This window comes from Tyto alba, unplaced genomic scaffold, assembly GCF_018691265.1.
Source record: "Tyto alba isolate M040663 unplaced genomic scaffold, T.alba_DEE_v4.0 Super-Scaffold_13, whole genome shotgun sequence".
NCBI lineage: Eukaryota > Metazoa > Chordata > Aves > Strigiformes > Tytonidae > Tyto > Tyto alba.
This window is the reverse complement of record NW_024881275.1, coordinates 32,963,448-32,991,440: the sequence shown is the minus strand read 5'-3', so window position 1 is coordinate 32,991,440 and position 27,993 is coordinate 32,963,448. Positions and strand designations below refer to the sequence as shown.

The 27,993-nt window shown below is 37.8% G+C and overlaps 2 protein-coding genes across 11 annotated transcripts in view; both read right to left on the bottom strand.

The window, feature by feature from the left end:
- Nucleotides 1-2,096: 2,096 nt before the first annotated feature.
- PSAT1 (phosphoserine aminotransferase 1) lies at nucleotides 2,097-18,893 on the bottom strand. The gene is made up of 9 exons (XM_042788024.1): nucleotides 18,777-18,893; nucleotides 16,364-16,424; nucleotides 15,145-15,214; nucleotides 13,900-14,105; nucleotides 12,106-12,278; nucleotides 10,885-11,054; nucleotides 7,092-7,220; nucleotides 4,394-4,531; nucleotides 2,097-3,783 (listed from the first exon to the last, which is right to left on the bottom strand). Exons 1-9 carry the CDS (start codon nucleotides 18,834-18,836, stop codon nucleotides 3,678-3,680), a joined length of 1,113 nt encoding a protein of 370 aa, XP_042643958.1. The 5' UTR covers nucleotides 18,837-18,893; the 3' UTR covers nucleotides 2,097-3,677.
- Nucleotides 18,894-24,309: 5,416 nt separating this feature from the next.
- CEP78 (centrosomal protein 78) overlaps nucleotides 24,310-27,993 on the bottom strand; it is a 55,436-nt gene continuing 51,752 nt past the window's right edge. For all 10 annotated transcript variants that reach the window (XM_042787904.1, XM_042787914.1, XM_042787913.1 and 7 more), the window contains 2 exons: nucleotides 26,808-26,961; nucleotides 24,310-25,162 (listed from right to left, as the gene is read on the bottom strand). In XM_042787904.1, coding sequence (XP_042643838.1) covers nucleotides 24,638-25,162; nucleotides 26,808-26,961 — 679 coding nt within the window. In that variant the 3' untranslated portion in view covers nucleotides 24,310-24,637. The remainder of the gene's footprint in view (nucleotides 25,163-26,807; nucleotides 26,962-27,993) is intronic.

The following is a 27,993-nucleotide window of genomic DNA, read 5'->3' as shown; positions in this document are numbered from 1 at the left end:
TTGTTTTTGTCATATCAAATACAAATTTATTCCTCAGCTACTTAAAAAAATAAATATATCTTCACAAGCTACTGACTCTTCCATATATATATATCTCCTCGCATCTCTTTGATCACATTCCTCCAATGATTCACTAATCCATCAGTAATTATAACTTCTTAGCTTCTTTAGCCTAAAAGCGACCCATTTATCACAGACTGTCATGAATCCAGGTTTTAAATTATCAAGAGTCCAATTACCGACAGGAATGGGGATACCTCTTTCCAATTAAAGTGACTGATTTCATGTAAAACCTTGTAACATTTCACTTTTTAATTAGGTACATCCTTATCAAATACAAAGTGGTTCACCCTCATTTTATTTTCTACCCAGAGAATTAAATGCAGTGAACATTAATCATACACCAATACAGTCCCAGACCTAATAACGCTTTCAGCATACTTTGACAACTTCTAATCCATCAGTGTATGATGTCTTTTATTCCTGTTTCATTCCAAACATTTACTTGAAATTCAAGAATAGGCTTAAACTTTTTACATCCAAACATCTCTGGATATATCTAAAAATATTAAGCCAGTTACAAGTTGAAATGAAAAACAGGATTCATTTAAATAACAGGAAAAAGATATGAAAATACAGAGTGTCAGCTGACACAGGGGCAGTGCTGTTGACATTGCTGTCCATATGAAACTTTTACCTCCAGGAGAATTATTAACTAAATAAGGATGTGGCAAATCCAGACTTCTAATTCTTATTTAATTCTTTCGTGACAGGCTTAGCAATGGTACCACAACTGCCACAGAAAGACCCTACTGTTGACAACTGACACGAGTCCCCTGGGACTGGGTACCTTCCTGACCTTCTCACCTGGGCTAAAGCACTCCTCACTGTGCAGAGCAGAAACAGAGGGAGTGCACAACCTCCCCAGCATCTTTCTCTTTTTAGGCCAGGCCTGGGAAAGAGTGTGGCCAGGGACTTTTAAACTACAAATTAAAGAGAGTGCTAGCAACTGCTTTGTGAAATCAAACAAAAGACATGAGATTTAATAGAAACAACTCACTAGAACAGGAACTGAAAACACTGTCCATTGAAACAACCCATCTTACAATTCCCTCTCTACATGCACAAACTCAGATGAAACCAGTATTTTACTTCTATTTTTCAACACCTTTGAATGCCTCAGGAGTGTTCATATGACACCAAGAAACAACTACTTCCAAACACTGCAATTATTGACCCCGCCTGGAAGTGTTGACATGAGAGAAACTGACTAGCACTCTCAGCAATGCCTTGATGAAATTCCTCCTCCTATTGGGATGAGGGGAAATAAGATTGAAATCAGATTTCTCTGTCCACCATAGCTCAGTATCCTGATTACACCTCTCAGGGATGCAGCTTGGAAGGGTAGAACTGTTGCATGAATGAGTCTGAAACAAATCTCAACTAATTCACCCAGTACATGCTCCAGTCTTCCCAGCACTCCTGCATCCCTTCTCACATGACATTCAATCAATCACTGCCTGCTACAGTAGTCTTCACTGTGCATTTTGCTTTTACATGAATTTGTCTTTCTGGGAAAAAAAAAAAAAAAAAAAACAAAAACTTTAATTGACAAGTTGCTAGGCACAATTCAGAAACAAAGAGATTCCCTGTTGGGTTCATGAATCAGCTGCATACAGCAGTGTGAGCTTTTTTTGTAATCACACATAAAAGCATGCCTGCTAAGAGGAATGCAAGGCTATTATAAAACAGAAAGCTTTACTACCTCTTGGAAAGAGATAAGCCACAGCTCCTGTTGAAAACAAGTACACAAAATTCAGAGGAAGTAGAATTTCAGAAAGTTAAAAAGCATACTATGTAACATGAGTTAGACCTTCAAGATTGGCAGGGCAAAAAGCATTCTTGGAGCCTTCTCATAGTAATACCCTTGTTTCCATATTAGTTGTAGGTAGGAAAAACTATTTTCAGAAAGAAGTAACACATAAATGAGGGAAGCTTAATTTTTAGGAAAAGGATGATACTGGAATCTAACATTCTAACACACATTATGCATGACATCCTTCTGAAAGTGACAAAAGCTTCAGACACACTGATACTTCATGGCATGCTATGATTAAGTTTTATTTTCTTCACCCGATTTAATTACTTTGAGTTACATTTAGTTGACAAAAAAAATCTCTAAACAGTAGTCAGAAAGTAATGACTTTTCGGATAGGAATGTAACTCAGCCCTAGCACAACTCCACTGACTTGCTGTGAGATTCCACCACGAAAGGAAAAGTCCATCATTACTATTATTAAATTGTTACCACTGTACTGGTATTACATAAAAATCAAAAAATTCCAATCCTGTACCAAAGAGCTTACAGTCTGAAACTAGCTGCAGTAATGCTAAACACTAAAATTGATACTAGCAGATAGCTTCTGAGTTAAAATAGGAGACTAATGTAAATATATAGTCATTAGCAGTAAATCCATAAGCTGAGAAGGAAAAGTGACTCAAGGGTACTATAATAGATGACCTTCTGAAGATCTTTGCATAATCACAGCTCCTTCTCTAGCCCAGAGTATCAAAGTCTAGAATAAGTCAGAAGGTTCAAGTGAGAAAGTTCGACCAGAAGTGTAACGTACTGTCAGGAAAAGGCAGAGAATTCAAGATTTGTACTGGTTGCAGCTGGGCAAAGCCTCGCATACAGAAGGCTACAGAACTGAAGCCATGAAAAGAGAGAGAAAATACTGGAGCAATTAGAGAGGGAAGACATTTAAGAAGTACTAGACAAGAACATCTGCTGCACTTTGGGCTAGGAAGTCAGTACAAAGTCACAGATCCGTTCAGTGGAATACAGAAATCCAGTTTGGCACAAGGTTAACAAATTAAAAACAAGTTTTTGGCAGAAGCAAATATGCACACTCCAAAATAAGAATATAAAATTAATAACTAAAATTAATAACCTATTGAAGTTTAATATACAAAACAGAGAAATGAACAACATCTTATGAATTGATTTAATTACAGACTTGTTCATCTTAGCTTTAAACCAATAAATGATAATACAAAAAAGGCCCAGTCCTACAGACTTTAATCACAATGGGTATTGCTACATGGAATTGTTATGATAGTACATCAAGCATGGGAGCAGAAGTCTGAAGGCAAGGTCCTCCAGTTAGGAACACAGATACTAACTCCTAAATATTGCTGGTGCTATACTATTGGAATATATCTGATAAACCAACTAGATAGACAACACTTAACATTAGTTCTAGCTTCACTGTACAGCCAGCATATTTGTAAAGCATTGAAGAAAGTTTATGACAAATTTTGCCTCCTGAAGTTTACTGAAAACAAGGCATTTCAGAAGTAATTTGTGACTAGAAGCAAGAAACAAGCTCAGATCCATAGCACCTTACAATGCTACTCATGTTTTAACTACACATTAAGAATATCGGTTTGCAAATTTTGGAACCAATCTTGATCAGCACGGGGATCCTCACCTTCAGTGAAGTCAAGGCTGCCAAGTCATTGCAAGATTAGGCCTCAATCCCATGCAGTTAACTAACAGCTACAGGAACTATAAGAAAATACAACTTGTGCGCTATAGCAGTGCAGTACCACAGTAACTTCCAAACACTTTAGCTTTTATTTCATTGATGTGCAGCATGGGTCTAGCCCGTGGGCATTTATGACTGATGCATCTGCATGAAGCTTCTCATGAACGTTGCAAGCTTCTGAACATCTTCTACAGTCACCGCGTTATATAGAGAGGCACGGATTCCTCCCACAGATCTGAATTGAGGAGGGGAGAAAAAATAGAAAGGTTTTGCATATTCTAAGAGAGACATTAATAACATTCAGACATTTAAACCTACCCATACTCCAAAGGGATAAAATTGACATTTTATGTGAATGAGAAGGAACATTTAATTCTTTAAGGCAAGCTTGCAACCTAGAGAAACTCAGTATTCACAGCCCAAACGCTATAGCCCTAGATATCAAAAAGCTGTCTTTTTAATTCCACAAACACCACTGAACATCGGAAGAAACTCTTGCAACCAGGTAGACAAGCCATGTAATGAAAGGCTTTATACAATGACAGAAACTGACCCCAAGAGTCACCTCCTTTGGCATTTGCACAGAGCCAGAGTTATCAAATTGGAAAAGAAAACAAAATTAAGCAGAAAGCACTCTGAACCCCACCACACCCAAGCAGTAGTTGAGCCACCAGCAGTCTCTGATTACTGTCTCTAGACTGCTACTCCCAAATGATGCCAAACCTGTATGAGGAACAGCCTGTGAGTGAGAAAGACTTGTAAGTCAATACACAATGTCTGATGCTGTATCACTGTAGTAACAATTTATTCTGCACAGGAAAGGGATTCATCTGACTAATACTTACCGATGCCCTTTTAGGGATATCATGTTAAGTTCCACAGCTTTCTCTAGAAATTTCTTTTCTAGCGCTTCATCACCCTTGATACTGCCAATACGGAAAGGGACATTCATTCTGCTTCGGCTCTTTTTCTCCACTGGACATCTAGAACAGTTGCAGAATGTAATGATTAACCCATTTTGTGCTAAGTTTACATTTTCAGCTATATATACTTTCAGAAAATGAGTAACTGCATTTGCTTAGCTCCAAACTAATTCCTCCATAATTGAAAAGGTCATTACTTTCTGTGAAAGAAAGCAACCTTCCTTTTTCAAGTGGAGGGCTTATTAACCCTTCCTGACATAACTCAAAATTGCCCCAGAGGAATGCACAAGAGGCTTGCAAACAGATCCCATTAAAAAAAAAAAAAAAAAAACAAACAACACCACAACAAAAACTCACTACCCCACCCACAACAGTCCCAGTTGCATTTCCTAGGGTAAATGAAGTTAGTTACAGTGAACTTTGACTAAGTCTCAAGCAGTTTCTTCTCTTTATCTTCAAAGACTGACACACTTGTTTTTACTCAGCTAGGTCACAAGTGCTACCAGAATTGAGTCTGACTCAGCTAAACAGAGCTAAACAAAGTATAAGGACATAGCATAACGAAATTTCCATGGACATCATAGACTTCTGTTAGTGGTTTCAGTCCACCTTCTACATTAATATTATTCAGAAACATAAAAATCTCAAGTAGAGAAGAGGTATCTCTAGAACAAATTTTGCATTGCAGACATGGCGACAACATACATGAGGTGCATCACAGCTCTTTAGATTAATGGGAATATTAGAAGACTAAAGTAGAAAATTCAAGACACATTTAAAGCAAAATTTAATTATTTTGTGAAAGTAAGAACAAGGGTAAAAAAATAAAATATTTGAATATTTTTCTTTAATGCTTCTAGTTACAAAGGAGATATGAAGCCTCCAAATTTATTCTTTCCTAAGGCTGTGATGTAGACTCTCACAGGGATTCATTAGGAATAATTTGTCATAAACTACATGTAAATTTCATACCTATTATTATTCTATTTGACAAAGAACGGGTATCATTCTTTTTTAGTTCCTCCCTTGTTTATCTGTACAGATGGCTCCATTATGAAGAGCACAAAAATAAAAGATCCATCATAATACCTGCCTATGCAAATTTTCTCCTTTAGATGCAACCAGGCCTAAGCTGGTAAGCATTCCCCTGTTTGAACAACTGTAGCTACACTATATTTTTTAGAAGATCCAGTCACTATTAGGCAATCTGATGTAACTCAGTGCACAGACTTTGGAAAGCAAACTGCATATGGCACACAGCACTTTGTGGAAGAAAGTCTCCATTTGTTAAATGGCTTGTCACACTGCTTACCCAGTGAAGCATGCCACAGATTAGGCGGCACACTACAGCTGGGAAAGCAGCTTCAGATAAGTCTTCCTTTTAGTTATAGATACAATAAAAAAAAAACCCAGTCTTAACTCTATTGCTTAGTAAGATACATACAGCTCACTTAGTGAAGCTTGCTTTGCCTTCCTAATTGACTATTTACCATCCCATCTGCATTGTATTTCCCACTCACAGCCTTACAGACCAGCTTGCCAGAAACAGATTTCTGTTTGTCACAAAATGTTTTTTCAAGGCTTCATTTGCTTACTGAGGTTTATGAAAAACCCTCAGGATTTCAGTAGAGTAGGATCACAATCCTGATGATGACAATGCTAAAGGCAAAGCTGTTCTCATTAACTAAATGGATAAGCAGAATGTATTAAATATTATGATGAAACTATATCCCTGCCAATTAAGGTTGCAGCCAGCTTTAATTTAAAATCTAAATTTAATTTGCCCTATCCTAACTTTGACTATAAAATTAATTAGGTCCCAAAACCGTATATTTTATATTGAAGATGAAGGAAAATATTTTGCAATTTCATAGCCAATTACCAGTTTTTGAACTTGGCAAGAATTAGAATTATATAGAATTACAACATCTTTTAACAATATATATTTTGGGTCTTGTGAGCTTAAAAATACCTTGCAACAATATGTAAAAATCATCAGATTAAATCTGCTTTGGAAAGTCATAAAATATAACTGAAGAAAAACTGTGCATAAAGAAAATGTATTACGTTTTGACTACATCTAGGTCTGATCTTCTTTCTATTTCAGAAAGTGTTTCAGAACTTAGCACAATTAGCTAATAAAAATGCTCTACTTGACAGAGAAAAAGCAGAATCTTTTTCTACCGAGACAAATGGTAAGAAGAACGTGATGCAAAAGTGGTCTCTACTATTTCTTATAAGCCACTTTCTCTGTTTTGGCCTGTATTTCCCCAAGAGATTCAACAGCATACAAACCAGAATCTGAGTATCTTTTTTTTATATACTCTTCTCCTAGGCTCCTGCAATTTATTAAGTTTAGAACACACGTTATTAATATGATTCACAACTGATCTATACAAGATAACTTGAAATAACTTCCTGCTGGAATGAGACTCATCCTTGGATAGTTATCATCAAGTGAATGATCTGAACAAATAATTCTTGTAGAACTCCTCAACACTTCCATATAATGAAAAGGTAACTTTAAAAACACGCTGCAATCAGACTCTTTAAAAAGTTATGAGTATGTTTGGCCCTGAAGTAAATACTGAAATGAAAGGGAAAAAGCACAGCAACTTACACATAGAATCCATTAGATTTGTCTATAATATCATAAATCATTCGTGATTTGATTAAACTAAGTTTATCCATAGCTGCAGCTCCGCCATTATTCTTTATCCATTCCAGTACCAATCCCATGATATAAATACTACAAGAGGAAAGAACATTTTTCAGTCAGATTATTTTAAAAACAAAAACAAAACACCCCCCAGAAAAAACAGTCCTGTTTAATAGTTCACAAAATGTTTTAGCAACAAAGCATTATGCTTGGTGCTAGGGTGTGTAAGATAACTCAGAATCTGAACTATTTTACAATTTGACAATTCTAAGCAGGCAATGTTTTTTTAGACACAAATGAAGTATCCTGAAATTCAAAAGCTACACAAATCTGTTGAACCAAACTTAATCCTTTGTACCACATAAGGGCAAATTCTGCAGGTTTCCTGCAGCCCTGCAGGGTTCCCAAGGACATCCCCAGACATGCCCCATGGACCACCAGTTCATTGACCACACAGCTGGTTGTCAAGTCCTAGAAAGGGCCAGAGTTAGCACAAAAGGTAGTAGCAACCACCTTGTGCAGCTGCTCTAGCAAAAATACAGGGCTGAATCTCAAATGTATGTACATTAATCACATTTTCACAAATGTTAAAAACTATAATCCTATTTTTGCCTTAAAAGACCTTTTGACCACATGACAGCTAAATTAGGTGAAACAAATAATGATGTATCACACTTAATTATGCTTTACCATTCAAGTTCTAAGTGGAGATCTGGAAGCCTACTGGCATCTCATGCCTCAGGAACAAGTATTTAAATCCTAGTTACTAAGTGCCACATGAAAAAATTCCCTGAGGCCTTTTGTCTTTGTGCTTTTGCTACAAAACTCTGCTTGTTCAAGTTCAGGCATTTCCCACGACTACAACACTTTACATAAAAAAACTGTCTACAAGCTTTTATGGCATATTTCCAACAAGTTTGCTTTTATGAATCCCTTCATTACATATTCTAAGGGAGTGCTCAGAGAACACCACCCTACAAGTTTCCCTAACACAACTCTAGCAGGAGGCTGTTTTAAACTTTGTTAGTTTTAATTTCTCAGAGGATGACAGCATCAAGTCTTTGAACACTGCAGAAAGACTTCAGAAAAAACAAGGTTACAGACTGCCTTTTATACAAAACACCTTATAGCTTTGAGACCACACTTGCCACATTTATGACAGCACACTGTCAACTATCCCAGTGTAAAGTATTTAAGTGAAGTACAGCCTATGCCCTTGCCAAATATACAGGGACCCATTCACCTCTTGCCCTCACTTCCTTGTAGGAGACTTCCTGGACAAGTTCAAAGTCAGTCATCCACAAAACCAAGCCAGCTGAAATATTTTATCCTTCATGTCAGTCAAAATAATGTTTCTGGAGCAATTTGAAATACAACATGCATTCTGGAGCTTGGAAATGAGATTTTTTTATAGCAAATTCATTGTTAATTTTAGCAAAGCAGATTAGTGTCAAAGAGTCAAGTTCTGTAGCACCAAGAGGTTAAAGCCATTAGCATCACCTTAACCTAATTTAACATCCTGCTGCAGTAGCTTTTGCAAATTTAGTTAGTATTTCCTGCCTGTTTGCCAGCAAACCAGTTGAGTGCAAGGAAAAGAGTAGAGAGAAAGAGAACTAAGCTGCTGTGCCAGTTTCTTACAAAAACTGGAGCAAGCATTTAGAGCCAAGCCAGATGTGTGCCCTGCCAACATTTCAGTCTGTGTTACATTCTGGATTCTGGAGTGTACTCCAGTGTGGGTCTGTAGCATGAAGTGAAATCTGGCAAAACAGTGATCAGAAGGGGGAAAGACTGTTAGCTCAACTTTATTTCCAGCTCCCTTAATCTCCAATTACCCTGTTAATGTTACTGACAAACACTGGGTTACAGCTAAAGCAGCACTTTCTTAGAAGTTTTCTGCAGTGGCAAAAATAAAGCTGCAGAATTTCATTTGTTTTGCTTTTAAAATCAGAGGAGCAACACTGTGTTCGAGTGCTGAGATTAAGAAGAACTTTGGTTTTTCAAATGGAAATAGCTTTGTACTTGGAAAACATGAATGGCTGGATTTAGAGCCTGGCATGTGCAAGTACACAGTGTCCAAAACAGTATGTGTGACTTGGCAGTCAGGAAAAAAATTCATTATGAAATAAAGGTTTTATCAATCATTGGAAAAAAAAAAAAAAGAGACGCACATACTGCCCATGTTACAAAGCTATATCCAGAAAGAAGACAAAAATCTGGAAGCACGGTAAGGCTGATTCTGATCTTAATAGCAGCCCTAAGGATACTGGGTGTACCCAGTTGATAGGTCAGACAGGCTGACATCAAGAATACATCATTACAGCACCGCATACTCTACAGTATACATACTCCTTGTAAAAACTAGTTGTGTGTTGTAAAAATCTGGAATAAACATATGCCCACAAGATTTACTGTTTTTTTGATAAATTAACTGCCTCTACGTCACTGCAATAGTACACCTCATGGTGACAATCAGCAGATTGAGAGATGCAGTTAGTATCACTTAAAATTCTACTTAATTTAAGTAAGCAGTGGCACTAAGGTAGGCTTTATATGCAGAAATCACTGTACTCTATACCTATACAGTGCATTTAATATCTGTTGGACATCATTAGGCAACTTAACTTTGCAAATTCAGTTCTTGCAGCTTTTTTGTTCATGCCAGAGATTAAGCATTAATATAACATTGCATTATCAAATTATCTGTATCAAAGGAAATCTTATCTTTAAAAGCAGAAATCATTTTTTTCAAAGTAATTTGCAATCTTCTGGGAAAAAAAAGAATGACTGGTTTGAAGATTTGCTTTTAAAATAATCATTTTAGTGGACACTGGTACAAAAATGCTCCAGATTAAGAATGGACAGATACTACTGGGTCAACACCTAAACATTCCAGTAGCAAAGCATCATTTCAATAGCTATCAGAAGCTAAGAGACAGTAATTATGAAAGAACAAGCTGTAGTCTGTTCTGCTTCTTGCACACATGAAGTCATCAGGTATGTGCCAATTTTATGATCTTGATTGCTAGCAATGATTATTAAGCTAGACTAATTTCATTTTCGGATGCCAAGTCAAACACTGAAGTGTTAGTCAAAGAAATATGGAAAGCTGTGCTAGAGAATAAAGCAAAGCAATGACTAAAATGCCATTTAAAAAAAAATTCTTTTACATTATTATTTCAAAACCAACAATAGTGAATGATGTAGCTAGAATAATAAGTATTTTTTTAAAATTAAAAGAATACATAATCTTGTAATATTTAATATTATTAAAACCTTTAATAGTAACGTTTACTATTTTCCAGAAAAGAAAAATGATAGGAATCTGGAGGTTCAAATGCCAAGAACAACCTCTGGAAGAAATTAAACTAAATTTGTACTGAGTGTTCAAGATGCAAAAATAAGTGCTGAGTTAGTTACTTGAAATGATAGAAGCATCACCACTGAATTGACTAGACTTGTGTTCATGTAAGTCAGAATTGGATCCTGAAACTTCTACAGTGGAATTATGACGTATAATATTTACTTCTAAAAATACTATGTCCTTTATGGCTGAGTCTGTCTAGGCAACCTTAAAGCCTACTACAGTCACATGGCTGGACACTTCCCATGTTTCTACAAGAATCATGTGAAACACTCCAACATCTCAGTGACTTGAAGGCAAACACTCAACATCTGAAACTTTTCTCAGAAAGAGCAGCAGATGGCAGTGCAGTATCTTTATGAATAAGAGATATTAAACAGCAAGGTAAATTACCTGTAGCATGGTGGAGTGTTATACAAAGAGCCATTTGTTGCTTGTGTTTTGTAATCCAGTACTACAGGGCATTCTTTCAGTGCAAATCCCAGCAAGTCCTCACGTACTATTACAACAGTAACTCCAGCACAGCCAATATTCTTCTGAGCACCAGCAAAAATCACGCCAAACTTTAGCAGGAAGAAAAGAAGTACTTTTTACATTCATTCACCAGCAGATCTTATAACTAATACACCAGTATCCAACAGGCATACAACTCAGCTGAACAGCTTGGAGAATGTGTTGACAATGAGCAAGTTGTAGGTCAAAGAAGAGTTAGAAGTTCTGATTTCAAAGTGCACTTACAGATACAGTTGTTATCCCACGTATGTCTTATCAGAACCACGTATCTTCATTCAACTGAGGAAGCTCATCACAAGCTTCCCAATTATTTGCTAAAAGCTTATTTAGTAACCACAAATAATTTTCAAGGCAGCCTGTCCCAATTTCACACTACTCCAAGCAGATCTACTAAGAATAATTCATACACAGATCACAGTATTTTCAACCAATCTGGTTCTTCAGAACAGGCATCATATAATTCACTCATTCAAAAAGGCAGATCAGGAAAGGTCAAGATGAACGCACTAACAGTTGTCCCTTCTTTTTGCTATACACAGATAAAAAAAAGTGAAACACACTACTTCACTAGTCAGTAACACTTCCCACTCCTAACACGCTTTACAAACATAAGCAAGTACTATATTCTGCCCCTGTATTATCTATGAAACAGACACAGTAATTGTGAGGCATGGGAAGTGTCAGCAGTTTAAAAGGGGTTACAGATTTTCCACAAAAGAAGCAGGATCAAAAATTCAAATTTAAGGTACCCTACTATAGCCATATATGCTATCTGCAGACTAAATACAATTCAGAAGATATTTCTTTCAGCTACAGCATCAGTGAAGACCACACAGAAGACAGTCTTTGACAGCTATTAACATCGACAATTTCAGTAGAGTTCAATATGTTTTTACTTAAAAAAGGACAATAGATAGGACATTGAAATCTCAAACTTTAAATTTCAACATTTGTGTTCACCATCAGATACTCAATTAACAAAATATGGTTTCCTTAATTTCACTGCCCAGCATCTCTGGCCATCCAGACATTTTCTAGTGCCTAATTATACGCATCCTGCTTTGAAAATACTTTGTGCAGCCACTGTGTCCAACGCTGTACCTTGGAAACATCCACAGGTCTGGACAGGAAGTTTGATGACATATCGCAAACCAAGACTGTTCCTTTGACATCAGGTACAAAGTCAAACTCCACACCATGAACAGTCTCATTAGCACAGTAATAGACGTAAGATGCATCTGGATTAAGATTCCAAGTGCTTGGGTCAGGAATGTCTGAGACAGGCAAAAAAAGAAAACCAAAGGTCACTGGAGATAACTAATTTTAATGGCATGCAATTTCACTTGAACACAGAACTTAAGTGCAAACCCAGAATGATTTTGCAGCATAAAGTATTAATTATCATGTTGCCAGGAAGATATAATTCATATGCGAAGCAAATACACCAGTGCATTCCCAGTATTCTGTAGTGAGCCATCATTAAGCTTGCAAAACACCATTCTGGCTTTTAGCCCATACGCCTCAAGGGATTTTCATCAGGTTTGCAACCCTGGACTACAAATTACTGCCCTAGGGGTTCAAAACAGCATTTCAAAGGATTTGAGGCACTGGATCCAAGAATCTTCCCAGTGTCTTTGGAATCACTGAAGCATCCAAATTCTCACTGGCAAAGTTCTCTAAAGCTGTGTATCCCCAGAAGCATTTCATCTTGCCCTAGCTGAACACGAGGTTACCCACCTCCCTCCCATTTAAGCATTGCGACTGATACACAAAACTAAGATTTCCTCTGTCAACATGCAATATACAGGCATGCCCTGACAGCACAGAAAAAAGTTTTGCATAGAACAAAATGGTTGCTCTTCCCTTCTTCTCTCCTGCAAAGCATGAGGGGGAATAAGTGTTGCTATTGCCTCCACCATTATCTACTGCTTCTCCCTTTATCTACCACCAAATGGTGAATATACTCCCCTAGACTGGGAAACTGTAGGTTCAATTCCTTCCTGTGCCTCAGAGAATATCAACTTATCTTTCAAGTTAGTGCCCTAATCACCAGTTAATTTAATGCACTAACTCATACAGGGATATTCTTTGTCTTTCCTGTTGCCACTCTTCCCAGTTCAAATGGTGTAATTTGGACCAGAGGAAAGGAAAGAAAAGTAAGCATGACTAGCAGAAGTAGAAACCAGAAATATGGTGTCCCTGCTCCAAGATTTATGTATATCCAGCAAACTGTACACTTAAAAATGCTCTTGAAACAGATTCTTTCATAAGAACTGCCAATGCCTCCATTAGAGTTAGCCTTTTTCTTCTTTCTACACTGTGGTCATCTGCATTATGTTACGTCCAGTAACAAGCTTCAGGATGAAGAGTTGAAAATGCCTCTTCTATTCCAGAGCCAACTACCTGTTATGACATGTGGCTGGGAAAGATAAGTATTTGGGAACACTTGAAAGTAGGTAACAGAATGCAGGTCTCCCATCTCCTGGGACAACAGGGTTAAGTTCCCAAATATGTTTCTAAATTTCAGAGAAATCTCATTACTGAGTGTACCTGAAACTGAAATATCTTACAATATCCCTGCAAATAGCTTAAAAACTCAGATAAATAAACAAAAAACAACAAAAATATCTGATAATTTCCCTACTGATACACATTTGCTTCTTGCCACGTATTTTCTGGAATCTTCTCAGATTAGTGTCAATTCTTTTCTGGTGGAGACTTAAGCCACCTAAAAGATCTCCCAGTGATGGAGTGATGTGGCCAGCAGTCTTCTGAGTGCTAGGCAGTCAGTTATAACTAGATAACATTCAATAACCCATTAGCTGAGTTGGACCAATTTTTAGAGTGATTCAAAAAGCTAAGCATTCACATGGATGGATGTAATCATCAACTTACTCGTATATGTTCCTAGTTTTGGATGAACGATATTCACTTTGGCATACTTCTCTGCTTCTTTAGCTGCTTTTGCTGACCAAGCTCCAGTAACCACATAATCAGCATGTCTTCCCTCCTTTAAACCAATAAGATTAAGTGGCACTGCACTGAACTGACCAGATCCACCTCCTTGGAGGAAAATAACTTTGTAGTTTTCCGGTATATTTCTGCATGCAAGAAATGACCACTTACATTATTTCCATAAGACACAAGATGCATACTAGTTGATATTATGCATTTAACAGCAACTGAGGAAGAACACTCATTTTAGAAGATTCTTTGCCAAGAGTTTAGACCAAATCCCATTAACTTACTGGTCTTGAGTAACAACTTAACTATTAAGAGTAATGCTATACATCTCACTGAAAAATTTGCTGAAAACAAGTTGTTTGTTTGTTTGTTTGTTTTTCCCCTCGGCTAGCATTAAACAAATTCGTTCCTGAGTAGCTTTACTCTCACAGTACATACAAACTTGAAAGATACTCCAGCAGAATTAATGCTCACTTGTAATCTTATCTATTTCTAGCTTCATAGCTTTTCTGTCAGGCTAAGAGCTTCACACAGAAGTGCTCGCAGTAGCATTCAGCTTTGAAACCCTTCAATTTGAAAGTGCAAAGGTACAGTAAATTGTACATACAGAGGAAGTGCCATAAGGAGTTGTTCATACAGTCACAAAACTTACTTTTTCAAATTATTCATTAAAAGCCCTCTGTCAATAAATCCTGCTGTGACTGAGAGTCAAACTTTTATATGAGATGATCAACAGTATTAACTAATACAAGAACATTAATTCTAATACACAATCATAGAGCTTATGTTAGTAAAATCAGACTGATGAGTAATGTACAGATCACCTCTGTGCTACTAGAGAACTGACTTCTACTGTTTCTGCTTACTTCTTGAATAAGGTTGATGTCTTTCATGAATTCTATGAAGGTGACAAAAAATAAAATTTCAGAAAGTCAACTAGTCAGTGTAGATACATAAAAAGCATCTTAACCTAATAAAAGCCCATTGTCACATATAAAAAAATAGCATCATATAAAATAGAAGACCAATATCCTCTCCAAGATTATTACTCTATCAGACATAGTACCTAAATAAAAAAACACATAAACAGGTGCTTTCAAGGAAGGGTCTCCACATTAGGCATTATTGGTGCAACCAGCATAAGCACAAAATTAAAATAAGCAGGAAGTAACTCACAGCAACTCACGCATGAGATTTTCAGCTGTATTTAAAATTTTCGTGAAATCAGAGGTCCGATGGCTCATTTCTTTGGTGGGAAGGAAAGAAGTAACATGAAACAAAACGGTAATACGTGAATGCGATTTTACAGTTGTGTTAAGCTTTAAACCTTTTACACCACAGACCCAAAATGCCTGAAGGCTCCCACTCCCAGTTCCAACTCCTATTTTTTTTGCTGAGCCTTCCTAAATACTCATACAAGACTTACACCTCCCATCTCATCCAGATCCAGACAAGTCCAGGCCATTCACATTTGGCATCCACATGACCTTACTACCCCCCAGGAACAACTACATTTGCATGAAAAAGTACTCCCTAGAAAAGTGTAAGTTTTCATTACTCTAAGAATCTTCTCTGCTACTAGTGCTGTAGCAAGTACAGAGTAAGATAGAGGGGTCTGCTCTGTTCTTTTAACAAGGCTTCTTCATCCAGTAATCCTAATTGACTGTTAAGGACACAATACTAATTCCTTTTATGAAATCCACACGCTCTCCTCCATCTTTAATGTTTAAACAATCCACGTTTAAACATGAATCCCAATCCTACAGAGACTGCTGCACATTCTACTTTTAGCAACCAAACAGTTTCACAGGACTAGTAAAATGTCGACCATCTTCTTGCATAAAATTTTGTGTAACTGGGGCTGAAAAGTCAGTCAGCTGCCCATATGGCAAAAACGACACCTCCACCTTATGGCAGGACAACATTGCCTTCCTAATGAGAGGGATGCTATACATCAAATACATCTAAAGCATTTTGCCACATAGTATGTAAGACACTATATATGGTATCTATATACATACATATACACACATGTGTAGTATGTGTATAAATATATCGTATTTTATAGATATATATAAAAATTTTTTAATATATTGCCTATATATATACACCCATAGACATCCCTGCCCAAAGATCTAAAAGTACTAAAGTTTTACATGTGATTAGTTTGGGGGTTTTTTTGTCTCTAGGCTTTTGTTTTGGACTACAAAATATCTGGCTATGTATCCGATGAATGGTAGGGAAGTAGTATGAAAAAGTATTCTCTGGACTTATATGTTACCAGAATAAGGTATTGGAAAATAAATGGAGCTGAAATACTGAGATTAAAAACTCTTATTAAACAATTTGGTTAAATATTTATGTTCTGAAAAATATACAATTTTTAAAGTCTTACCAAGAACACTTATACCAAGTCCTTTGTAGTCCACCAATTCTTTCTGTGCTTCTAATAATACCTAACAAAAGAAAAAAATCCACAAATAAATTAAGGAAATTTTCCACTATCTGGAGTCATTGATGCATCACATGTATGCCAGCTGCTCCGGATTGCAATAACCTGACAGTTGTCAAGTGAGATTATCAGAAGTACAGTCACCAACATAATTTCATTGTATCTAGTAGCTGAAGGCTTTTCATAAAACAGCATCATTAAATCATATGCTTGTTGTGGAGGCCATGTTTTAAGTTATTATTTCAACAGTTATATTTCCAGATTTCAGAATGATTTTTATGAGTTGGATGGAATTCACAACCTTTTACAGAACACTTAGTGTTGGCATGTATACTCTTTCTAGTCGAACATCTCAAATACCCACCCCGCATCCCTCCACCCTATGTTCTTTCACTTGACTTGTGAAAATACAGCAACCAAGGTATTGAGGAAAACAAAGAAAAAAAATCAGCCTGGATACCTCAGGAATTGGATACCTCAAACTGCCCAACAGGACAAGGCCTGGTTTGAGAGAATGAAGTCCTGAACTTTTTGAAGATGAGCCTTCACTATGTTGTTGAAAGTTAAGAAAGAAATGAAGCAAAATATTGAGACAATCAAAGAAAACACAGGTAAGTCCTAGGATCCCCAGCCAGGTAATCTGCTGCTTCAGTCTTCAGTTTTTCTTTTCTCTCTCATCACTCTCAAATACTGACAAAGTGGAACTAGATTCTAACCACTGGACCTGCATCCTCCGAATTCAGTAAATTCTTGTGTAAGAGCCAGAACATTTTTAGTTCCTCCTGCAGGATGCCGGAGGAGAAGGAGTCCCAGCAGAAAACCTGCCAAAACAAATGCTCTATGTGTGCACCCTAGGATCTGCCAAGTAAGCACATGTTCGGGACAGTTGCAGGAACAAGAAATCTACCTTGCTGACAAGGTATCTGCATGGCCTGTCAACTGTAACAGCTGGTCACCAAGAGGTCAACCAGAAACGATCCTTGGTGCTTTTGATGTTCGAGATTGTGAAGTTTTAACCCCTGTGCTTCATGTGCAAACTTATCTGTGCCAAAAGGGGGAGCGGGGGGAAAGAGTCAAACTGGAACACACAGACTATTAGAAAGTGCTTGTTAAAAATCCCACTCTGTTAGTAACATTCTTTATCTGAAAATCTGCACGTGCTTTACAACAGACACTTATGATATGCTTTATCATAGCCACAAAGAGCTCCGGTCATCTTCTTGCTTCAGCGAGTCCAAGCACTTCATATGCGGCATCAGCCCGCAATCAAAGTGAAACAGTTGAGGTGATACAGTAGTCCATATAAGAGAACTGCATTTTCAGAAGGGGAAAACACATTAGTAGTATGGAGTTCAGCTATGCTCTTCTCAAACCCTAAACTGAGTTTTCAGTACTCTCTGTTGGAGAGCTGGATACTGCAGCCGTTCTAGTAAGAGCCCCTTTCAGAACCAAGGGCTGAGGACGGAACAACAGTTTGCTTTGCAGCACAATCTACAAAGGGCATTTCCATGAGAAGAGAGAATAATTAAATAACTAAATGTGCTGCATGGCCAATTTATTTACCTAAACAAACTGTTAAAGAAATAACACATAAAATAATGAAGAAAACTATGAGAACAAAAAGCTTCCACAATACACAACTCTTAAATTGAAATTGAGACGCTTACAGTCTGACAGAAGCCACCCCCTCTCCGTGTATAAGTGGATAAACTATGGCTGCTGATGCAACTTTCCAGAGGGTTGAGTCTACACTACGCTCATCACCATTTTTTAAATAAAGCCTTCTCAGGGAATCACCACGTTGTTTATCAGCTGACAGATAACATACTCAGTGTGGCTAGCCTTGCGCATCTGAGGTCCTACCTTCCATCCTCAAACTGATGTAGCCCTTGATGAACGACCATACGATCAGATTCAGAAAAGAAAAAAAGAAAAAAGAAAAAAGAAAAAAGAAAAAAAAAAAAAAAAAAAAAAAACACCACACACACAGAGTAAAAACCACTGCGGGATACCGACCCCAAAACCACATTACAGTGCGTTCCCAACAACCCGAATTTACCAGGGCGCCTGCCTGGGAGGGGAGGAGAGAAGACGTGAAGTTTCGCCGCTACGCGGGTAACTTTTTATCGCCGCCCCCTCAAGCTCCCTCAGCCCCGGCTTTGCCGCCGGCGCCCGCGGAAGCCCCCGGGGGGCGGGGGGACGGGCGTGGGGGGAGGCAGAAGGCGCCGCTGCCCGAACCGCCCCAGCCCCGGCGAGAGCCCCTTCCCTCAGGGCGCCGGCAGGGCCCCCGCCGCCAGCACCGCTCCCCCCGCACCGCCCCGTCCCGCGCCGGGAAGGGACCCCGGCCCCTACTCACGGAGCGCGGCAGCTTGGCCGGCCCGGCCCCGAAGTTCGCCACCTGCCGCCCGCACTCCATCACGATAATGGTACTGACAGTGCTGCTGGTGACGCCGCCAACCGCCACCGCCCCGGCGGCCCCCGCCGATATAAACCCCCCGCCGCCGGCCCGCCGATTGGCTCCTGCCACACACACCCAGGGGGCGGGGCTACGGCCTTGCCCGGCCCGCCCATTGGCCCCCTAGGCAGCGCCTCGGCCCGCCTACTGGCAGCGCGGCCACGAGGCGTCGGCGTGACCCGGCGCGCGGGGGCGCGTCCCCCACCCCACCCCCTCGCCCAGGCGGCGGCAGCGGCGGCCGCCATCACCCCTCAACCGCCCGAGGTGGCGGGTCCCGGGTCAGGGCGCGAAGCGACGGAAGGGATTTGAACGCGCCTTGCCTGTCGAAAACCTCAGGGAAGCTCGCCGGCGTTTGACCGCCCGGACAGGGAGGGGTGATGAACGCACGCCCGACAGTAACTGTAACCGTGGTTTTACCCCGTGCTGCGTTCCAAAAGTAATCTGTGCGAATGCATGAGAAATTACACGTAGCAACCCACAGTTACTATGCATTTCAGATGGTATTTCATCTGGAGGGAAGGGGTTTCACAGTGCCCAAATGTCTCCATATTTTACATGGAACTCCTGCCTCGTAGGGGAGGTGGATCCTCCTCTAACATAAGAAGTACCTGCGTGTCGTGCGCTGTTTCCCCAAACAGCCCACTGCAGGTAAACTGCTATTTGGATTTCATGAAAAGGGAGTAAAAACAAGAGCGCTGTGAAACTTAATTAATTTAATATAATGGATAGCAGAACTGGGACTTGCCTTTAAGACTGCCAAATCCTAGGCTAATGTCCCTAAAGAGTAAACCATTCTCTCCACAGGTAGCTTGGTGTAAGTTCATTGAAAACATAGAGTTACTGCAACTAAACTGTCATAACCGAAGGAAAGACTTCTGCTCACCCAATTTCTTCTATTTGTTTTAGTGAGAGACACACTGCCTTACAATTTTCAGATGTTATTTTAAAGGCAGTAGCAGTCACTGAGTTTTCACGAAACCAGCTGTTAAGTATGATTGAAAACATTTACCAGGTCCCATAATTTTTAAATATCTTGAACAAGATTCATGATTCTCATATGCAGCGGTATAAAGCACAGCTCTGGAACACCTTAGTCTGCCCAGTATCACCCGTGGTTCAGTACTACTTTAGTCCTGTGCATGTTCACCAAGTTTATCACCAACATTAATCACCTGTATACCAAATCTGTATTTTCAGAAATGAAAGTGTTAATGTCTGTTATTTTTTGAACACTGAGATTTATATAAAATATAATTTTTCATCAGAAATTATTTCACTGAAGAAACAGTGGCTACTTTAATTTGTTCCTTTCCCTGTCAAGGCAGGTCATACCTAGAATGATGAAAATAATTTACAGATTGCAGCCTGATTTGGTATTTAGTTAACAGATTTTCATCTTATGCAAGTTATTTTGTTTAAAAGATTGTAAACTGAGATGGTGTTTTTCGAGCAAAGATAACCTTAATTTCAATAATAGCTATAACTTAAGAAAAACCTACCAAACTTGCTTTCAGACACCAGAATCCTCTTCAGTTCTAAAGACATAATAGCAAACTTCATGGACATTGCAACCTGGATACCTTCTCTTCAAAACACTAAGGTATTTTTAAAGTAAGTCTTAGACCACAAGACCCAGAACAACTACATTACATCTAATTATTAAAATTAGCTCTAATTAAACACAAAGCTCTACTGAAATTTTCAATAACAAAATAGGTGTGACTACAATATAATGATTTTTACTAGTCTTAAATAGAAACAGGCTTAAGAGATACGGGCTTTTCCCAGAGGCAGCTTTGAACACCAACCTGTTGGGGAAAAGGTATCCTAGGTATGAAGGGGTAGTGGAAGCAATCAGAAATAGTTTAGGTTGGTTATTCAGAACAGGAATTCTGGCCACTACTGCTGGAAGTGCTTCAACATCCAAGCAGCATCAGTCTTGAATCCTAATTGTGTGGCACAAACCACAAGGTAAATTAAAACTTTGGAATTAGTGTAATTCACACTTCTGGCACAAAGACATGAAAATAGAAGCTAGGGAAGCTGGTGCTGGTATCGGCTCAGAGCACAGGGAGTAAATACCAGGTATTGCAGTCTTTCAGTTCAGGAAAGCCCCATCCTGACCAGAAGGCTCAAAAATAGCAGCTCCCATTAGATCAGAGGACAACTGTGCTGGAAGCCTTGCCACCCAGAGCTGTAGCAAATCTATTTCTCATTGTGCAATGATGGTGAGTAAGTAAAATTGATAAGGATGTATAAACCAGAAAGTTTCCTGAACACAGAATAATCCATTTTTGCTACATGTAAGGGAATATTATGCTTTTCCACTTGGAGAGAATGAAGAGGAATAGTAAAGGTCATGTCAGAGTTTTGTTTCAATTGAGTTAAAATTTCTCCTATATTTTGCTACCAGCAGCTATGATTTAGTATTTTTATTACATCAAAAACCATAAATGCATTATATCAATATTCATAGTCACCCTAAATAAAATACAACCTTTCAAAACCATGAATTCCAGGAATGTTTCTGGCTTCTAGCATTTCAGAGAACCTGACCCTTCAAGTGACACAAATCCCTGCAGATAAACGTGAATTTGCATAATTAACACAAAAGCAGAGTGCTGTATTTACGGTGATGCATAACTGGGGGAAAAAAAAAAAAAAAAAAAAAAAAAAAAAGTATAATATTTAAATAAAGTTTGAGAATTTTCAGTGAACTTTTATTGGGTTCATCATGGCTTCATGTTATTCTGCACAGAAAAACCTTCATCGACTACTGCTGGAAAAGAATCAGCTCATTCAAGGAGAGCGAGCGCACACGAGTTTTCTGTCTGGTACAATAACCAACAAACTGACGTCATTGTTAAAAGACAAATAATGCTGACTACATAGCAACCTGGCAGCTGGGATCCCTGGTCCAGCCAGCCAGTGGGACTAGCAAATTGTGGTGGGACTTAAAACAAGATGCAGGTAGTTCAGATAAGGGTTGGGTTTGTGGTAATTTTGTTTTTCAGAGATCTGGCTCCAAATATTGCAATTATGAAGTGTGAAAAGTAATTCTGGGGAAGCCCAAATGAAGAGAGAAAAAAAGCGTGAGTTTTATAAGTAAACAGTAACATGTTCTCTAGCAAATACCTGCCCTATTGATTTTAGGCTTTTATGTCAAACAAAAACAGAGACAAATATGTAAAACATTAACTAATACCAAGAGGTTGAAACAGTTTATATCCAAACTCAGGGTAAAATGGTTTCATAATCATTTAAAATTTATGTTTTTATACAAACAAAAATAGGTTTTTACTTTTTATTAAAATACTTTATTCTTAAATATAGATACAAAATAATTTTTACTTATACTGTTTTGAAGTGCACTTTTAAATCATTAGTAAAAGCCTTGAAACTTCTGAAATATTCATAATAGCCTTAAAAAATACTTCTTCCCATGTAACTCATATCTGTTATCTCTACCACTTCAACGTTCAACTATATATGATGTATGCACTCCAGATTCTCAGAGTACTATACAACAACACCAGTGATGAGATGGAGAATCCTTCATGTTTCTGATTTTGAAAATAAAAAATGGTCAAGGACTAATCCCACTGAAAAAAAAAATGCCTAAGTTATATACTGCGTGGCCAATTCTGCTTTAAATTATGATTTTTGACATAATTCATACTTGAAAAGCAAATACTAGTAGCATTTAGCATAAAAGGTATCTATGCCACCTGCTTACAGGTGTACAATACATACACCACTTTAAGTTCTTCATGGTATATTTAGGGACAAACAACAGATTGTTTTTTTGAATTTTTATTTTTGAATTTCTAATTTTATCCACCATTTCACCGTGATTAGCCTTGGAGTTTAAGGAGAGAACATGTAGCATTTCAATGCTGAAGAAACTGATTGCGTGTGATTGTTAAACCAAAATCACAAGCAAAGAATCATGACTGAAGCAGTAGACCTCAAAAGTTTGGGAGAATACCTAAAAAATTGCATAGTTTAATATATTACCTGCTATTATTCTGAAGTGACAAAGTCTGTATGAATAATGTACTTTTATTGTGCAATTACTTGTGCAATATTGCAATAGCTAAGGTAATCTCATGCTATTTGCTCATCAGAAAATGTCCGTTTGAGGATTCATGAGTTTCTTCATAATTATCAAGCAATTGGAGTCAGGAATTTCTACAGATCTTCTGTGTTCCAGAACTCTCATGACAAATGACAGAGTATAAAGAAAGTTACACAGTACTTTTCCCTGCCCTCAGTTCAGCCCAAATCATCTTGACTAATTCCTGTATGTAAGAATATACATTCTGTTGCTCCATCACCCTCTGTCCCCCCTCTGCAAGTGGATTACACATTGACAAGAAAGATTAAAATATTCTGATAATTCAAAATCTCAGCTAACACTGTAAATAGTGAAATAAAGGCAAAATACTTACATTTGGTATGTTATTTTAAAAGGCAGTTTTCAAGACCACTGCACAATGTGATGAGTTTTCAACATTTTAACTTCTCATGAAGACAAACGTATGTCAGATTCTACTACCCAGTCTCCCCGAGTTCGCTACTGCAATTTCAGAAATTTCTTATAAATCAGGACTGACACAAGTAAGCGCATGTGAAAAAAGCAATAGAAAGAAGTTATTTTAAAGAAATTAAATTGACTAAAATGGTTTAGGTTGTTTCATTCTTCCAAGTGCAAATTTTATGTTGCTTAAAAACATAAAATTTTCCTGAAATTTGCAGAAACGTTTAACATCTTCCTAATCCCTACAACCTTTCCTAACAAATTTCATTTTACAGAACTCCCATTTATATACAAAACAGTACTTAGTGAAGGAAACATGACTACTGTATCGGGTTCCTGACTGATTGCCTTCTCATGGCACTCAGGCAAGTGTACATATATAAAGAAAGATACTGCTTTATTTTTTCAGGGCCATGCTAAAGTGCATCTTCTTATTATTCCTGGTGCAAAACAAAAGTAGTTTCGGTGCCACATGAGGCAAACCAAAATCTGTGTTACACTGTTCCATAATTCACATGCTGCAAATCAGCCGCCTGTGCAAAAGGACAGGAACAAGAAGCTGGGGGGCAAAGCCCAGGAGTTTTAAAACAATGATATCCTTTCATGTTCTCACATTTCTCTAGGCCCTGAGTGTGACCTAATTGAGTTGGACTAGATGTCCTCTAGAGGTGCCTTCCAACTTGTATTATTCTATGATCTGCAGTCACAGCAATAAGGAAGAATGGCTGTATTTAAATATTTATTCTAGAGATGTTTCTGGGCTCATTTTCAAATCTGAAGCTTCCACTACCTTTGGGAATATCATACCCACACACCATTATGCATGACTTGATGCTTGCCCTAAATCTACTTTTTTCAACTTCCATTGCAATATATTGGAAATAAATACTGGAAAAAGTTTGTACTCAATTTTATTAGCTCAAAACAGTTTACACTCTACAACGAGATCTGTGATACACACGAAAATCCATATTCCAGGAATCCTTTGTAGGTAGTATAAACTAAAAGGTACCATTCTACCAGTGTATCACGTTTCCAAAAATAAAAATCTAGTGACAAGTGATGCAAACATGACACAGGAGCACTAAAAGGCATGCAATGCTTTAAAAGGTTACAAAGTCTACATTACTTTACAAAAAATTCACAAACTATACTGAGGCAGTCAATTTTTTTTTTTTAATCTTGCAAGTGTAAAGAACAGTCCAAACATTTTAGAAGCATTTCAAATACTGGTAGCACTTTGGATACTTTCTTGTATTTCAGAGCCAGATCCTACAGTATCAGTTCCAGAGGCATTTACTGTCTGCAGTCTACTTTGGTCTCCTCTTGCTCCATCATTTGGAATTGCCTTTTCATTTGCTCTAGGGATGTATTTCTTTGAGGAACAATTTTTGCTTTTCTCACCAGAAGCACCACTGGATATTCTGCTACTATTACTTTTGATATGTACACTGGAATCAGAAGATGAATGCAGACTGGTAACCAATTGCCTTGCTGAGTGATGTCCTTTTGCTTGTTCATTTTGTTTGACTCTCCTCTCAGGGAATGTTAGAGGACTATTTCGAGGCTTATCCTCTTTATTTTGGTTAATTGTTTCAGCTTCATTTTCATTCCATGAGCCTGGCTGGTACTGTTGCCCAGCAGTCTGAAGTTCTTGTATTTCTTTAAGAGCAGAGAAGGCATTATTCACAACTGTCTGTGATTGAAATGTGCCAGGAAGAGAAACTTGGATGTCCCCAGCTCTGTTCTGAAATAAGAGAGTCCAATGAAGATACTGATGCAACTAAAGAAAAAATATCCAGTACTGCAACTGTCATATACTAAAATCTGCATCTCAAAATAAAGTCTTTACATAATATAGAAAAGATTCAGAGGTAACAGCAATCACACAACCTTTATTACCTTCCAAAGCAAGCAAGTTTCAGAAGATTGCTAGTGTAGCAATGACACAGAGTATGCATATTAGTTTCACATCTAACTTGAAATTTATACTACAGAAATGTGTCAGTTACACTGAAGCAGCCAAAGCCTAATCATGTCTATCATTCTGAAATGCCTGCAATTCACTACATTTGCTCACAGCTCACAGTAGTATGGTCCTAATAGTCTATCCCCCAATACCTAGCTGCTACAAGAATCCAAACGGACCAATCTAGGAGATAAATACAAGAATAGTGTACACATTAGCTGAAGCTTTTTGTAATCATTCTTTGCCACGTATACTTAAAGAACACTTTAAGATCAAGCTTGTAAATGTATCTGAGTGAAAAAAAACAATGATTCAAATGAGCTGCATAAACAAGTTAATGTCACAGTGCAAGAGTCCATCAGCTGAAAACACTGTGGCAAGCCAAACTATAATAAATGTCAAAGAATCTATAATGAGAATTGCTCTATTAGTCCAAATAATTTTAGCAGATTCACACTGCAAAACTGGAAATTGCTTTCTACACCATTAAAAAAACCCAACACATCTTACCATCATGTTTTAGAAGCTCATGATGTTCCTGAGAAATTTGGAACACTTCATGAGGAAGACACTGGGTATAAGAAACTTACTGGAATGCAGAATGATTCTTAGTGTGACAGTTGTATCCAACTTGGACAAGGTTGTAGGCTGCTAGTATCTTAATTTTTAATTGCTTTAAAAAATTAAGCTTGGTGTTTTTTTGTTGTTTTGGGGGCAGTTTTTGTTTGGTTGGGTTTTTAGTTTTGTTTCAGGTTATTTTTGTTTGTTTGTTTTGGGTCTTTGTTTGTTTGCCTTTTTTTTTTTTTTGGTTTGGTTTGTTTTTTTAAGGGAACTGTAATATCTCCCTTGAAAAATCCAGAAGGTTTTCTATTTACTGACTTCAGAGTAGAAACCAAAACCTTATGTTGTTAATACTGCAAATTTGTAGTTGCCTGAAATTCGTGGCATGGCCCATGCAGAAATTTAACACAACTGGACATACACATTCCAATTATTTAAAAGAAAATTCATGCTTCTCAATATTGTACCACACTCTAGCATCAGACTACGTTTTTAAAAAACACTATGCGTCATTATTAAATGTTTCCAAAAAACCTAGTCATAGTATTTTCCATTTTTAATGAATGCATATTACTACTGGAACTTCATATTTCAGAGTAAGAAACAACATAATTACCACCAACAATTTCTTTAGTACATCACAAAATACTATGGTTTCTGTTCCAAAAGTAATCACTTAAAAAGCTTATATTAATCACTGAGTTGTTATGATCTGTATAAATACAGCTACAGCAAAATACTGCAGTAATAACTTCATGGTCATTTGGTAATCATAACTTTTAGTCAGAAAGGCAGTAACAGCTGAAAAGTACATTAAATAGCGTCAAGTACATTGCCACTAGCATTTCCTCTATTGACTTACTTTGCTATTCTGGGTATGTTCTTGTCTTTCTTCTTCAAAAGACTTCTCCCTTAGCATGTTAGCAGGCTTACTGAGAGTAGAATTCATTTGTGGATGCCCCAAAAGACCAAAATCTGACTGGTCTATACCCGCTAATACAGCAAGTTGTCCAAGTCTGTAAAATAAAGTTTAATATAATATGACACAAAAAATTCTTATCCTGTGAAGACCTAAACATTCAAAATCAGAAGAAACAACAGAATCTGTTTGAAGCTTTGAAGATAATTTTTTCGTTAGTTTCTGAGAAGCCCAAAATAGCTTAATAAACATGAAAACATGTAGCTAAAGGTATTTTCCTATATTTGAATAAGTTAGGCTGAAGGTTCAAAACTGTCGGTCTTTACTCAGTGTTGAGGCTAAGAATTAAGTTCTCCCAGTTAACACTGATCTCGGAGTAGAATGCTGGCAAGCAGATTCCCTGTCAAGCTGAACAAAGATTAAAACTCTTAGCATTCAAGCAGAAGATTGGTGCACATCTCCCAAACTAGCATAATCTCTAACAGTCAAATCCAATTACATGCTTCACAAATACAGTCATGTTGTTTCACCTGTCAGCTTACAAATTGGCCAAACCTATCACTTGGGTGTTTTAAGCCTCAATAAGAGGTGAGAAGTTGCAGCCATCAATTGATAGCACAGCATATTATATACTGAAGCTCATGAAGAAGAGCAGTCTTTGTGACTGTGATTCTGTAACTTTCTGAGCAACTTCCTATTATCATGAAAAGGCATAAGGCCCACCTGAAAAAAATTTTTTTTATGTAGTGCAAAAGCATTTTTTCCTTCCTCCACAGTTTGAAATTCATTCTTAAAGTAATGGCAACTCTACCAATTGATTCTCACAAAATTAGAGCACAGCCTCAGGGTGAACTTAACATTAAGTTACATTATTACAAGTTGGATGTGGATGGTAGGAAGAGGGGCAAATAAAATCTTTTGTAGTCTTCTCTGAACATGCAGAGTAGACTACAATGTATCTTCGTATCATTCCGTCATTCTCCCGGATGAGATTGCCATTTGTGACTACATGAACTTTACAGAACAGCTTTGAGAACTTAAACTGAAATTCTCTGACAAATGGGAAGGATGAGCCATCCCCTGAGAAACTGCAGGTACAGTGGGAGAGCCTTAACACAAACTTTAATAC

Excerpts from the sequence above, each read along its gene's own strand:
- PSAT1 (XM_042788024.1), bottom strand. The coding sequence starts at position 18,836 with ATGGAGTGCGGGCGGCAGGTGGCGAACTTCGGGGCCGGGCCGGCCAAG. Across the intron at positions 11,055-12,105 it reads GACCTGTGGATGTTTCCAAG|TTTGGCGTGATTTTTGCTGG; the intron begins GTACAGCGTTGG and ends TTCCTGCTAAAG. Across the intron at positions 3,784-4,393 it reads ATATCCCTAAAAGGGCATCG|ATCTGTGGGAGGAATCCGTG; the intron begins GTAAGTATTAGT and ends TCCTCAATTCAG.